At 39.6% G+C, this 16,658-nt stretch overlaps 1 protein-coding gene across 2 annotated transcripts; it reads right to left on the bottom strand.

Annotated features, from left to right (window-relative positions):
* Nucleotides 1-4,996: 4,996 nt before the first annotated feature.
* LOC143295774 (uncharacterized) lies at nucleotides 4,997-14,895 on the bottom strand. 2 transcript variants are annotated; one of them, XM_076607391.1, is made up of 8 exons: nucleotides 14,692-14,895; nucleotides 13,267-13,516; nucleotides 11,367-11,452; nucleotides 10,543-10,626; nucleotides 9,136-9,240; nucleotides 8,595-8,705; nucleotides 7,085-7,160; nucleotides 4,997-6,376 (listed from the first exon to the last, which is right to left on the bottom strand). In XM_076607391.1, exons 2-8 carry the CDS (start codon nucleotides 13,469-13,471, stop codon nucleotides 6,171-6,173), a joined length of 873 nt encoding a protein of 290 aa, XP_076463506.1. In that variant the 5' UTR covers nucleotides 13,472-13,516; nucleotides 14,692-14,895; the 3' UTR covers nucleotides 4,997-6,170. The 2 variants fall into 2 exon arrangements, with proteins under 2 accessions (XP_076463506.1, XP_076463507.1); XM_076607392.1 differs by having other exon boundaries at nucleotides 13,267-13,510.
* Between the last annotated feature and the right edge of the window lie 1,763 nt (nucleotides 14,896-16,658).

Genomic DNA, 16,658 nt, shown 5'->3' with positions numbered 1-16,658 from the left:
TTTTTCTGACAACCTTCTTTCAACCTTTGCCACCAGAAAATTACTTGGTCTGGAGTGATGAGATGGTTTAATTTTATTTGTGATGAAATGGTTAATGAAGTGTATCATGTCTGAAAGTAAATGTTAGGGAAGGCTGGTATTTTTTGTTTTGTTTTCAAATTATACACATCGTATCATTTGCAACTCGTAACTCTAATATATACACACATTTGACTATCCAAATTCTTATCACAAAATAATCTTGGTGTTAATAAAAACATGGACTGATTGCAGGTTTAACAGAAAAAAGTAATTCTTCATTCTTAGGCACAAGCATTTCTTGATAACTGTAAGTACTGTTTCCCCATTCAATCATACCTTCACCATATTTGAGATCAGTGACAAATACTGCACACGGTTCATCCCTTTTCTACATGGTATACATGACACATTGGTATCTGAAAATAAAACCAATGTTTTTCCTTATTTCAGAATGAAATGGGTACAGGTTGACTTTAAATCAATTATCAACAAAGCAATATGTCAATAAACCATATAAAACAATACTTAAATACGTATCAGTCCCATTTCATTCACACGAAACGCTCATTGCGGATAGTAGTTTGCACAGGACAAGAATGTCAGACCCCTGCCGGAGTCTGCACTAGTTGGGTCACGGTTAAGTGTGTGTAATTAAAATACAATTATAGTTTTCTTCATAACAGAGACAGACCAACATGTAAAACAATTAATGACTTTTCATTGCCTGATTCCTTCATTTCCATCAGTCAGACAATTTCTTATCTTACAGGTACAGCACATGCATGCTACATTTGTTCTGCCAATATAGCTTGGGATATGTTTCAAGGTCCACTATCTATTTTTTCCTCATTTTTAAGCACCTATGCTACCGGTTTTAAAAGTTTCAATATTCAAAGTCCTCTTTAAAGATTTAGTATTAAAGTCCTCAGTAGAGAATGATCATTCAAAGCAAATATTCACAAATCAAATGCATGAAAAAAAATGGTACATGTTATATCAGTGTAGCTCATTATTTCCTATTCCACATTCACAAAACAGTAGCAGCTGTTAACTTTACAATCTAAATTCTCTGATCGCCTGATCCTCAACATTGCTATCTTTCATGGAACTATTTCATTTGTTATTTTCATTCTCATTCTCTCATATAAGAAAAATGGGGGAGATAAAAAAAAAGACAGACACAAAATACACACACTCACTTAAGCATGAACTGTACAATGCTTGAAGACTGAATCTTTAACACATTCACGACAGAACAGGCAGAATGTCCAGAAGAACACTGCTCATAGACATAAGACTTCTGACACAGATCAGCTTTAAACACAGGTTGAGCAACTGTTTCTGTGACCTGTACAATACTTCTATGAACCCTTCTCCCACCAATCGCTTTTTGGGATCCAATATTTCACACACTCACAGTAGCACCACTTTCATCCAGGCCTCTATACACACCCACACTTAGGCTTTACATCAACTGTCAGAAGTGTTCATACAGTATCACCATCTCCCCCCCCCCACCCCCCCAACACACATATCAACTGTCAGAAGTGTTCACACAGTATCACCATCTCCCCCACCACTCCCCCCCCCCCAAACACACATACATCAACTGTCAGAAGTGTTCACACAGTATCACCATCTTCCCCCACACACACACACATCAACTGTCAGAAGTGTTCACACAGTATCACCATCTTCCCACACACACACACACACACACATCAACTGTCAGAAGTGTTCACACAGTATCACCATCTTCCCACACACACACACACACATCAACTGTCAGAAGTGTTCACACAGTATCATCATCTCCCCCTCCCCACACACACACACATCAACTGTCAGAAGTATTCACACAGTATCACCATCTTCCCACACACACACATCAACTGTCAGAAGTATTCACACAGTATCACCATCTTCACACACACACACACACACACATCAACTGTCAGAAGTATTCACACAGTATCACCATCTTCCCACACACACACACACACACACACATCAAATGTCAGAAGTATTCACACAGTATCACCATCTTCCCACACACACACACACATCAACTGTCAGAAGTGTTCACACAGTATCACCATCTTCCCACACACACACACATCAACTGTCAGAAGTATTCACACAGTATCACCATCTTCCCCCCCACACACACACATCAACTGTCAGAAGTATTCACACAGTATCACCATCTTCCCACACACACACATACATCAACTGTCAGAAGTATTCACACAGTATCACCATCTTCCCACACACACACATCAACTGTCAGAAATGTTCACCAGTATCACCATCTCTCCCACCACCCCCACATCAACAGTCAGAAGTATTCACACAGAATCATCATCTCCCCCTCCCCACACACACATACACATCAACTGTATCACCATCTTCCCACACACACACATCAACTGTCAGAAATGTTCACCAGTATCACCATCTCTCCCACCACCCCCACATCAACAGTCAGAAGTATTCACACAGAATCATCATCTCCCCCTCCCCACACACACATACACATCAACTGTCAGAAGTGTTCACACAGTATCACCATCTTCCCACACATACACATCAACTGTCAGAAGTGTTCACACAGTATCACCATCTTCCCACACACACACACATCAACTGTCAGAAGAATTCACACAGTATCACCATCTTCCCACACACACACACACATCAACTGTCAGAAGTGTCCACACACTATCACCATCTTCCAATGCACACACATCAACAGTCAAATATTAACACACTATCTTCCCATACACACAAGCCATCTGTCAGAAGTATTCACTCACTATTATCATCTTCCTATACACACACATCAACAGTAAGAAATATTTACACACCATCTTCCCATACACACAGATCAATTGTCAGAAATATTTGCACACTATCATTCCATACACACATGTCAAATGTCAGAAATATTCACCACCTATCATCTCATACACAGTCAACTATCAGATGTATTCACACACAGTCATCCTCCTCCCATACATCCATCTTCCCCCCCCCCCCCCCCCACATCAACTGTCAGAAGAATTCACACACTATCACCATCTTTCCAAACATACACATTAACTAATCACATCAACACCTACTTACAAATGTGAGCAGATGTTTCTGTCATCATTGTCAAAATGATTCAGCATTTTATAACATAATGATTTGAACAAGCAAATCATAACATAATAATTTGAACAAGCAATTTGAAACATGAAAATCCAAACAAGCAATTTATAACATAATCATTTGAACAAGCAGTCAAAAATGCAATAGTTTGAAGAACCAGTTTTTACATAACATGAGCAAGCATTGTCAACAAGGAAACAAGGTAAGTCTGATATGTCCAGGTCATTGTTTCCATTAAAAGGAAATCCAACCAACATGGTCATCTGCAGACAAATGTATCTGCTGTTGGTTTTCCTATCATGCAGTATCACTGTTAATGTTATTTACAGCCTATGATATGCCAATTTTTAACTCATATCTAACGCCCCGTGTCTTCTCGGCTATATGCAATCTGTGTCTGAAAACTGAATTTGACTTTCACTTGGTGTCACCTCTTACAACAAACTAAATACTTGACAAGGTGCTTGGATAACAATAAATGCACATGGTCAACTGCACAGCAAAACTTACTTGCTTCATTCTTATCAGTGTTCAGTTCAACATAACTGATTTTCACCATCATGCTGATTTGAAACCAAACCACATATGACGCTGAATTTAAAGTGAACATGACAGGTATTTGCTCTTTGAATGGGGAAACAGAGCAGCATCCAAGTTATGGTGTGAAAATGGAGAAATCAGAAAAATGAACTGAATGCCTGCAAGAAAACCAGGTATCTTTTCTAACATGCAAATCAAGATGGCAGCCAAACCTGGAAGGAGAAATGGCATGAAATTGGGGCTTACCTGTCAGTCCTTCCTATGGTCTGCCAAGAATTCACTTCTACTGATCTACTGATCTACTGATCCGGTTTTTCAGACTCATGGATCAGTAGTGTCATGACCAAACTGAGATTTCTGAAACTCAACCAATACTTTCATCTGAGAGACACCACAAACAATCCGATTTGATTACCATCATGGTGGTGCAGTGGAGGACAGATTCAGGTAGGAATATACTTATTATTTCTGACTCACAAAAGTATACTGAGCATGGTAGAGGGTAACAGCATGATCTCACTGCGATCTTACCTTTATCTGGTGACAACAGAAGGGACAGCAGCATGACATGTATGTAGGACACACATTTCAGTGTGCAGAACAAACCAGAACTTGTGAACACTTCATCCAAATATAAACTCTCTGCAGTAGTAGTATCTCTATGGTGCTGTGTGTAATCCCTGTACAAGTGTGTGAACAGTAAAAATGCGTATCACTGTTCTCTATCACTTTGAAATTCTGCATGCAGCCTCCAAATTCTTGACAGAACATTGTTCTCCTTGGTGAAAAAACAAATTCAAGAAGTGTTTGTGAAATCATACACCATATCTAGGCATGTTCTGTCTAAGACAGAAAAAACCACAAGACTGACAACACTGTGGAAAGAACATGAAAACTATCTGCAGAGAACCAGGCTTTCAAACACAACCGACAGACCTGGAGGAATCTGGTGAACAGTTCTTCTGTGCAACACCCCAGTGATTCTTCACAGAGTTCTGAGTGAAGGGAAAAGAAGAAAAAGAAGAACACAAACATGCTGACATAAGACATGACCTGTCTTGCACTCAGCAGGAGCTAATCGCTCTCTAACAATGATTACAAGGAACTATCCCTTACAAAACTCATGAAGACACTGCTCATGTTCTTTATCCTTCAATTCTCAAAGAATTATTGTCTCACCAACAGTTGATAAAAATGATTTTAAATAAATGGAGTTTTGAATTTAACTCACTGAGCTCGCCCCCCCCCCCCCCCCCCTCCCCCACCCAGCATTGCTCTGGCTTCATCTCATTAAAAGTGTTCACATTCCTATATACATGTACATAAACCGTAAGGAAAGGGAACACATTTCCACAGTATTTCTGGTAGTGTCCACATATTATTTGGAGGGAAAAGTGTATATTTTCTGCTTTTTGCACTCATCAATATGGCATGGAAGCCTACTGAGGCTGAATGGGTTAAGTGAGAAAATGAAGGTTTTTCAACTGACACTGATACTGTGATCATCTGCATTCTCATCTCTTCTTGATGTGATTCCAGGACCCTTAGTGAAGACCACTGAAGACAACCTTTGATGAGGACCCTTGATGAAGATCACAGACTCAGTTCCCAAAAATTACATCTCAGTTTAGCACCTCTATAAATGTCACCCTCAAAATAATTCACATTAACCCTTTCAGTGCCAAGCTCATTTTATGCTCAGTGACAACTATTTGACAAGGCATGTTTTGGCCATGGAGGGTAATAATATTTTTTCAATCTACCATGCAAACTACTGAATGAAACATAAATAACCTTACTTTTCTGAGTAAAAAAAATAAATAAATAAATACTATCCAATGATGAAAATTTCACATGAATTTAATGATTTTGTGACAGGAAAATTCCTACAATGACATGGACGTAAATTTCCACCCTGGGGCACCCAAGGGATTAAACATAATCTTTCCAAGTCATATTTATCTAATTCTATACAGAAACATGTGACACAGCAAATATTCACATCTGGTTTCAGTTCTGTGATATATTATGAATTGACCTTATAATTTTGTAGTACAAAACGTTTTAATGACTTAACTTTTTCTTGCCAATTTTTCTTCATATCAAATTGGGACTTAAAGACAGATCGTATCTAAACATTAATTCTCAATGAAATAAAATAGAGTAAGACAAACACTATTTCGTACCCAATATATAAAATGATGAATTTCATACTTAAAATCACCCTACCACACAACTAATATTGTCTGATTAGAACACTGCAACTCCCCACCCCCTTTCTCGTTTTGACAGCCACTTCAAATGCCTTAACGCAGAGTTCAAATGCCTGAAGCCATAGTTCACATGCCTGAATGCACAGTTTAAATGCCTGAACCGGAAACAACAACAATGCATTCATAAATATATCCCCCAAAATGTGGAAGAGAGAACAGGTGGACAGGCGACTCATGCACTGATCAACCAAAGAAATCGTCATCCCTTTCGAGGTCATTGTCTTGTGACTCTGGTGGTGGGCGTGGCTGTCGCTGGAAGGCAGCCTCGTAGCTGTCCACTGTGCTGGCACTGGCTGTGGGACGCTTGGTGCCATGCGCACGCTTCTGTGGACCTGAGTGTTCTGACGGCGCTCGTTCCGCTGCCTCCTCATCCCCAAGCCACGAGTCAGCTGAGGAAACACACAGAAACTTATATACATGTCCGTGTGCATGCACGTGGAAACAAATGAGGCAGCTGTCAGCCAGCTCTACCCATGCAGGCAGCCTGCTGTGCATGTAAAGCCCTCAGACCTTGGTCTCTGACCAACAACAGGGCTATAAGTATCCACATCAATCAAAGTTCAAACCATGGCACACAGATTTTTTTCAACATATATCACCTTACAAAAAAAAAAAACATGAAAAAAACAACAACTAATGAAAAACAAAATAGCCACAATTACACCAATTTATTCTTCCTCCAATAACAAAAAATATGTGTAAACTGGGAAATCTATCTTTGTTCTAGTGTTTTCAACAGACAGTCTTTACGAATACAAGCAATCTAGAACACTCTGTGAGTGTGCTTTATACTTTTGGTGTTCATATCTTTTCAATCCTTGTGGCAGACATCAATGATATGAGAGAGAGAGAGTGTGTGTGTGTGTGTGTGTGTGTGTGTGTGTGTGTGTGTGTGTGTGTGTGTGTGTGTGTGTGTGTGTGTGTGTGTGTGTGTGTGTGTGCGTGCGCGCGCGCGCACACGCGCGCCTGTATCTGTAAATGTTTATGTGTATCTGCCTCCTTCAATACACACACTCGATCATGAACAAAAATGTGCACATGCCCAAATTATATACACATGCAATACATTCATATAAATGTAAGAAATCCTTGCTTACCATCACTGGCATTGAAGTGATCATCTTTTTCAACATCGATGTCATCTGCATTATCTCCTTGGTTTATTTTCTTTGCCTGTAAATAATAATAATAATAACAACATGATGAAAAAGAAAAATGGGAAGAAGAACAACAACAATATGATAAAGATGGTGGTTGACTTAAAAAACTTCTATCCAAAACATGTAAGCTCTTGAAAATTTCTTTTGATGGACTGATCAATTTGCCTTCCAACCACAGGCGACACTTGTTCTTAGTATAACATGATGCTAGTGTTCGGTGTTCTTCAGTGTAATGTATCTGCTGGTGTAGGTTCTCTTATTCCAGATACGCAGAAGAAATTCCCAATTCTAAACCAAAGCACTGAGCTGGACAGGACTTTGGTGCCATGCACAGAAAACAATTTCTGGAAGAGGAAGGTTAAAGAAGCCATCCAAATCAAGATAAGGCCAAGCCTCAACTGTGACGCTGGTCTGGATTTCCCTTCAATTTATGAGTCTACTGCAACACCACAGTCCAGTACGTGTGGCCAGGCAATATTGATGCCACTGTGCAGTTCCCTCACAACCTGACCAACACAAGTCTTTGCTGCACCAACTGTGCTGAGGAAGATGGTGTGAAACAATTGAAATACACAAGGAAGCTCAACTTTTGGTACTGAGTGGAGTAATTTCTTCAATATGTTATGTATCCCACACTGTGGTTTTGTTGTTGCTCTTCTTGTTTTCGTAATGTTCTTGACATGATCTCCAGCACTTTCTTTAGAAATGCTGGCACATCAGTACAGACACAAACATAAATCATAGGAATCTAAAAAGGAAATTGATGATATCGGCACTTCCATGTCGGAGTGCCTCTTGATAACTCGATCCTGCCACTCGGCAGTGCTCGGGCCGATCTTGTCTATCTCTTTATCCGTCAACACAACAGCTGAACGTCGGTCCTCTCGCAGGAGCTTTTCACGAGGTTGGACCGCCGTTCAGCTACAGGGGGGATTCACATCCCACGGCAAGCCGACGGTCAAAAAAGGAAGCTAGTCAGGGATACAGAGGGGAGGTAACCTACTTCCGGGAGATTATTGGCCGTAGCTACTTTCGTTTTCTCCGCATATGTGGATGGTATTTTGCACAGGACAGGAATCGGACTCCCTGCCTGAGTCTGCACTAGTGGGTCACAGTAAAGTATGGGTAGTGAAAATTACAATTACTTTGCTTCCTTCTCCTAAACAGGAACACACTTAACTTCAACAATCTGTGGGTGTTTGTGTGTGTGTGTGGTTTTTTGTTGTTTGTTTGTTTGTTTGTACTGATTTGTTTTTGTTTTTTGTACTTACATACCTCCCTTTTCTTATGAAAGTATGTATGTCTAAATCTCTTTGAAGTGAAAATTAATGACAACCAGAGAAGACACACACACACGCATGAACACACACACACACACACACACACACACACACTAATACACACACTAACACACACATACACACTAACACAAAACACTAGTACCCACCCTCTCTCTCGCTCGCTTTGCTCTCTCTTCACGAATTCTCTGTTTTTCTCGAACTTCTTTCAGACGCGCTTCCCTCTTTATTTCTGCTTGCCTCTGGTGGTCATCCAGAGCCTGCAACCCATGACAGAGGTGGTGTACAGAACTGAAGGGAACCACACATCTTTCACATTCCTTATCAAACTGAACTGAAGGCAACCTTAAAATACTGTCAAACTCCTTCTTTTTTCAAAACTAGTTTGTTCAGACAAAACCATAAACACACCAAACTTTCGCAATGATAAAGACAAACAAACAAATTTCACAGAATTACTATACACCCTTGCTGAAAAAAAATCCATATACATAAACTCCTTGTCTGAGACAAAACATTTCTCACACTCAAAGTCTTGTGGAAGGAAAGAAAATTCTGGCAAATGTAGGATTCGATCCCATCCGCTCTGATTCTCTCACTTCCTAACTTGACACATTACCACTAGGCCACCACTCCACTGACACAGAGAGAACACATTTATCAAACCACCACACATCCAATGATACTCACCTTTTCTTGCTGAAGTTGCTGCTGAGCCTCAAACTCTTTGGCTCTCATCAGTTCTTGCCGTCGTCTGGATGATTTCTTTGAGGCGCTAGCACGTTTCTGGAGCAGCTGTATCCACACATAACAGTCCTTTAGGTCATGTGTTCCTTTCCGAGTGCTGTTCTATTATCATTAATCAAAGTTCTATCCATACTTTGGACCACGTGTTCTTCACATAATACACAGCTATTACAAATCTATTAAAATATCTATCTATCTACATACATGAATATATATATATACTCTCTCTCTCTCTCTCTGTATTATTCAAAAACTTCAAATAGATACAGATACAGAAATAGATAGATAGACACACACACACACACACACACACACACACACACACACACACACACATATACTGTGATGTGCACCATCATCCTCATCATTCAAAATGACCATGACATCACCATCACAATAGTATAATCATTATTATTATTAAAATAATGATGACAATGAGAATGACACTAATAGTAACAGCAATAACATCTGGGCAATACCATGAAAAGAACAGGATCAATGAAAACCAGTGCTGCTAACTTTTCACTTCACCATACAGAAACCTTTGTATCACAGCAAAAACAAAACAAAATAAAGATACAACTGCAGCTTCTGATCTATGATGCACACATTCATATCCACATAAACACAAACACACATGAATATACACACATATTGTAAACTACCTTGTGAACGCCCATTCAGGTTAAAAACCATGCATGTGGAAAAACACCTTGTAAACGCCCACTTCCCACATTGAAAAGAAAAAGAAGAAAATTATTGTGAACTAACGATAGTTCCATTGGCTATTTGTGAATGTTTTGCTTCACAAAGCGGTGCAGATTGAAATCAAGAGGTAAAGAACAGATGAGATGTCAATGTATAACTGAAAAACAAAGTGAGAGCATGACGTTACCCCACAATGCTGAGTCTTGTTTCATTGACTGTTTTGTTTTCACTCACTGACCAGCCAGTGCTATATGGTGAAACTAAGAAAGGAAATGGGCTCCAACAATGTGGAAAGAACCCAGTGACTGCACACACCCAACTTTAGGGTCAAATTTGTGTAAATATGCATAGTATGTACCAAACATTTTACTCAAATCAGTCATATGTGCATGAAGCCATGAAACAAACAGTCAACTAGCTATTAAATGTGGTGCTCCCTTCCCTACAACCTGACAGACATTTCCTTCTCTTCACCTGCCCCATCCTTCCCTTCACACACATGCACACCAAATTACACAGTTCGTAACAATACACACACACACTCACCAACACACTAACACACACGCACACGCACACACACACACAAGCCAAAAGACTCATTTCTGTGAGTTTACAGATGATGAAGTTGAATCTTGTACAGACCTTTTCTCTCTTTTCTTCAGCCTGTCTTTGTTTTTCTGCCAGCTGCTCTGCAGACAGCTTTGGAACATTCAGTGGTTCAAGTGTCTGGCCGAGGAGAAAGAAACAAAAATTACTCCAACACAAACATGCATGCTCAACAAACTAGACAAAACATCAACAATAAAAACACATGCACTCTAACCAAAATTGACAACAATTTGTTCATCAATGACAGTGTGATCACAGCATTTTGTATATTTATACAGATAAAGAAATTAAAATTCTGCTCTGACAAGTCTTCTTCATGTGTCGGTATTGTTATGGAAAACCAACAACAACACACTCCATTGACAGGGACGGAACAGAGCAGTAGAAAACATACTGCTCAAAAGGTATAAAATCCTGCAATTCAGCAAAACATGCAGAACACAGATACACCACACATGTGCCCTCCAAAACTCAAAGTATGGTCAAAAGTTGTATACCATCCAAGTCCCTCCTTCACACAAGCATATACTTCATCACAGCTTAAAAGTAGTCATTGAAAATCAATCAAGACTGCAAAAGCCTTCAACACACCCATGGTAGGAGTGTAGTAAACAATACATTCCATATATTTTCAATTGCAACACAAAACTAAACATGCATTTTTATAAGCACACACATGCTGCAATGCTCACAATGCTACTACACGTATGCACACACACACATAATGTATGATAGCACAGTGTTGTGTGTACACACACACACACATACACACGCACACAAATGACAATAAAAGAATAATAATCAGATTCATAGTAATGTAACTGCAGCAACAAGGAAACATCAATCAGATCACAGACCTGCAAATTGCGTGGTCCTCTCCTGCCAACCAACAGCTGTGTGTTCTGACCATCCAGCGAGACATCAAAAGCCACTGACTTGGGAACTGAAATAATGATATAAAGTGATTCTTTTTTTTCCTTCTTTTTTTCAAAAGTTTCTGAAATCAATATGAGTTTTCTAAGAAAAAGGTAGTGCTGTACCCATCTTAATGTTCTTGTTCTTGTTGCTTATAGTCCAGCCAACTGCACACAACCATATCAAGACGGTCAAACCATACAAATGCTCAACCGCATCAACACAAAACCGTCACATCTACAAAAAAACATGAATACAAACCCACAAAACACAGTTCATACACAGTATCCCAACCACTTAGTTCCTTATGGCAAATAAGACTAGGCCATGCTGAGGACACCAGCCATTCCACTTAATTCATCATCCCAAGATTACAAAAAGTCATAAAAATGGAAAACAACAATGCTTCAAAGCCAAACCAAAATACATAAAAAGGCCATATAGGCTATCGACACTGCAGAACAGGCAGCTAGTGCCCATCCCAGTGTTTACATCTCACTAACTAATCGCCAGAGCAATACAGCACAGACAGTACATCACAGACTGCAGGAAAGAGAAAAAAGTGTCAAGGCTTGCCTGAAAAAAGAAAGGGAAAAGGACTGGGAAGGCAGAAAAAGGGAGACAACAATGAAGAAATAAAAAATGCAGAAACAAAGATAGTGACAGAAAAGAGGAAATTTCCAATGCAGAATTTCCAGAAGGTGGGGATGCTATCTATATTTAAAGCCCCCTAGTATCCCCACGGGAAAACCCATCTTAAGAATGGAAACACAAACACAGGTAACAAACCCAAAGTTTTGAAAATAACTCAAGGATGCGACATCAACGTCTTTTGATCCTGGTGTCTCCAATATGCAAACCAAAAAAACTAAATTCTCTTTCAAGTTCAACCAGGACAATTGTTATGCTTCTTTACCTTTCTTTGATGATAATATTACCTGGATTTATGAGGGGAAAACTGCATTAATTGTTTAACTCAGCCAGGTGCGCAATTATCAAAAGCATACACCTGAAACAGCATGCTACTGTCAAAACCAACCCCCTCCTCCCCTCTGATTTTCTTTTCAGCCATCGTTGTAATTTATATTGCCTACCCCCAATTTCAGGTTTGCTGAAAACTATCCTAACATCAAATGTATTATTCATTTCAGCTTACTGACTGAATGTGAAAGAGAACTTTGAAAAAAAAGCAATTGCAAACATCATTAACATGACTGACTTGAAAATATTCACTGAAAATAACATTCTTGTGTCCATATATGTTCTTAACTATTGTTCAGTATCATCATCAACTATATCATCATAACCATTTTTATCATTATCAATATCATCATCATTTGTTGCTATAAACCCTATGTTGGTGTTGTGTCAATAAATTCAAATACTGAGCGCCATGAGACACAGAACCACTGTTCATATAGTGGAGTGTTGGCCGTCAGGTAATGTGCGCACCTTGGAATTGAGAGAATCTAAAAGAAATGGTTCCTTCCCCACACTTGCCAGCATTTTCTACCACTCCACAAGACCTCGAGTGGTGATATGGACATTAGTCCTTAGGATGAGACAATAAACTAAGGTCCCGTGTGTAGTATGCACTCAGCACGCATAAAAGAACCCATGGCAAATTTTTGAAGAAAAATCCACTTTGGTAGGAAACAGAAACACTTCCGGACACAAAAAAAAGGGGGTGGGGTGGCACTCTCATTGTAGCCCGAATTTCACACAGAAAAGTTTGTTGTGACAAAAAGAGTGATACACGTCAATCTCAATTCATATTTTATATATAAATATAGATAGATATGCCAGCTGATTTATCAGTTCATCATTATTCAACAGACTTACCTGGTGTTTGATCTAACTTGACAGTGTTGCCATTTGGATCTGTTGTCTTCGTAGAATCCTTCTTTTGTGCAGTTTTTGTAGAGCCAACACCATTGACAGCAGCATGGTGACCTTTCTGACCTGTACCATTTGCATGCACCTGAGATGGTGGTGTCTGCTCGTTTCCACCAGGTACCACACCAACCGTTGATGACCCACACCCCATGATGCCAGGACACAACTGGAACTATCGTGTCTCACAAATCTGAAACTAACAGAACCAAACTGAACTGAAACTGGGAAGTCTGATTTCTTCTCTGCTTTGTCATGGTGGTAAGCTCAATATTTCTTACTGATAAGCTCAATATTCATTTCTTACTAGTGAGCTGAATATTCATTTCTTGCTGGTGAGCTGAATATTTATTTACTGCTGGTGAGCTCAATATATATATATATATATAGAAATATATATATATATATATCTTCCTCATGAGCTCAGTATTTATTTATTGCTGGTGAGCTCAATAGTTATTTCTTACTGGTGAACAAAAGTTATTTCTTGCTGGTGAGCTCAATATATGCATGTCTTACTACAAGAACTTGATATCATGCCACAAGTGTTGAGGGAATTAGTAAAATATAAGATAAAACCATTATATTTCATATTCAATAACATAATATTCTATAATGTATTTTAACAGATTAACAGATCATGCCAAGTATAAAATAGCTTTTGTTCGTTTCTGTTAAAACTTTTATTACATAGCCAATGTAATGGGTCTTTTGCCACCTTTTTCTGTGGGGAGGGGCGTATCAATTTAAATCAAAATCAATGTGATTAATCCCCGTACAAACACGTACTATACAGTGTGAAATGTCATTACTCTTGCACTTTCAGTCTGCAGTGATGCTTGTACTGTAGCAAAACACAATTCACAACTAGAATCTGGTGTGAACAAAACACGGAAACGCGGTTTCATATTTACAAATGTACTATCAAGTTATCAAGAAAATCCTACTTATCGTGGACTTCTTCCAGCACCTAACATTGTTGTAAAACCCGACTGTCGCACTGAACAACACGTGCATCAGCTATGCCTAACTTTGTTGTGACAATGTAACAACCCGACCATAGACAGCAATGAACAGAACACTTACAGCATATCATTATTAATACATGACTCAACAGTACTTCTGTTGTTACATTTAACAATCCGACTGTCGTAATATATTGAATGAATAGTATACATTCGTCAACAGAACCTACTATTTTAGCGCCAATAGGTCGTTAAAACTCCAACTATCTACTATTTTATTGTAACACACCGATTTAAACACTACACTGAACAACAGCACTGTGCATCCAACGCAACCAGAACAGGATCACTGATTTCGGCTCAATGCAAAATAATTAATTTATCTACGTGGCGTTGGTTCAAAACATACAATTTTGATAGGTCTTCTCCCAGTGGCTCCGAGCAAGTGACTGGAGAAAATGGCCGTCAGTGGATAAATCACTGTCTGAATCACTATCCTTTCCGTCTGGAAACACTCCTCGAGACCGGCTCAATGTCCAGTCTGGATGTAACATCCGGAGTACACAGCGTTCGGCGCCATCAACTTGCTCGGGCTGCACTCTTCGTAGCTGGAATGCCAGCATAGGGCATGCTCGTTGACGTCACTTCTGTATCATGGCGACGCGTAAATAAGCCGTCTGCTAAACAAGCACACTTTGGGCGAGCACGTGGTGCTCCCATGACGTCACTCGTACAGTTTCCCGCTGGAATTCTCGATCCGAAATATGATTGGTTAGATCTTATGAACGACATTAACATCGCCTCACTGCTTTCTGCGTGTGTGTATGTGTGTGTGCGCGCGCGCGCGCGTCCACCCGCCTCACACCCCCCATCTGAAACAATGTATTGGGAACCAAACACACAGAACCAAAAACAGAGATCGACAACGCTTGACAGCACTGGATGAAAAAACTTGACGGTTTTGAGCACAGATCATGCATCGTTATGATTTAATTTGTTTCGCTTTGTTTTTGACAACTTGAGGTGATTGTGTGTGTGTGTGTGTGTGTGTGTGTGTGTGTGTGTGCATGTGTGTGTGCGTGCGTGTGTGTTGTGTTGTGTTGTGTTGTGCTGTGCTGTGCTGTGCTGTGCTGTGTTTTTCCCAAGGCCTGACTAAGCGCGTTGGGTTACGCTGCTGGTCAGGCATCTGCTTGGCAGATGTGGTGTAGCGTATATGGTTTTGTCCGAACGCAGTGACGCCTCCTTGAGCTACTGAAACTGAAACTGCTGTGCTGTGCTGTGCTGTGCTGTGCTGTTCTGTGTTGTGCTGTGCTGTGCTGTGCTGTGCTGTGCTGTACTGTGCTGTGCTGTGCTGTGCTGTGCTGTGCTGTGTGTTGTGGTGTGTGCGTGTGTATGTGTATGCGTGTGCGTGCGCCAGGGATGGCATTTTCAGTATGATCATCAGTTTGTGTGTAGCACATGCCATTGTATCAAAACCCACAACATTTTCCTTTCAATTTGGATATTCAGATTTTGTTTTACTCTAATATTTTGTGCATTTTCAACTGAGAAGAAAGTGTGTCATTCAGTTTCTGTGAGATATTTTTCCAACTTTAGTACTTAGTGATTTACAATGACCTTTTAATCAAAAGTGGTTTTGTTGTTTGGTTTTTTGTTGTTTTTTTGGGGGGGTGTTGTTTTTTGTTTTGTTTGTTTTTGTTGTTGTTGATTTTGTTTGTTTGTTTGTTTTGTTTTGTTGGGTTTGGTTGTGTTTTTTTTTAGTACATAGACTGTATTTTGATACGTCATTATAATTTGGAAATGTTTGTCAGTACCAGCCATGTCACCTACAACCTGGCATGGTCAAAATGTACCACTGAGCCACACCTCTTACAGTTATAACGGTTCTTTGTTCAATGTGTTCTTTAAAAACAAAATCATGATATATTTTTGGCCCCCCAATTGTCCCAAACTATCAAATGAAAATCAATAAACATTTAAGAAATGCCAATCATTTGAAGCCCATGCATTATCACCATTCTAAACAGCATTTCAAATGTGAGCTTGAATGGTAACCTGTTTATTCCACTTTTTTGCGGAGACTGGAGTGTCTCTATCTAATGAACAAGAAGAAGAATCCATCTCATTTCCAAAAAATATTTAACACATGTTACATTTTAAGCAAACATACCCTCCTAACTTGTCCCAAACATGAGCATTAGGAGTGGTTGAGAGAGAGACGGGAGGGGTGGGGAACTGATCTACCCTGGTTTTGACTGAAGAAAATTCCTCTGTCCAACTGTCCATCACATGAATAACTCAGATGTTTTGTCATGCACAGAAGTTGGCAAATATGGCTGCATACATGAAATACCTTGCTATGACGCTGCCACAATA

Source organism: Babylonia areolata, chromosome 21, assembly GCF_041734735.1.
Source record: "Babylonia areolata isolate BAREFJ2019XMU chromosome 21, ASM4173473v1, whole genome shotgun sequence".
Taxonomy (NCBI): domain Eukaryota; kingdom Metazoa; phylum Mollusca; class Gastropoda; order Neogastropoda; family Buccinidae; genus Babylonia; species Babylonia areolata.
This window is presented reverse-complemented; position numbering and strand designations above follow the sequence as displayed.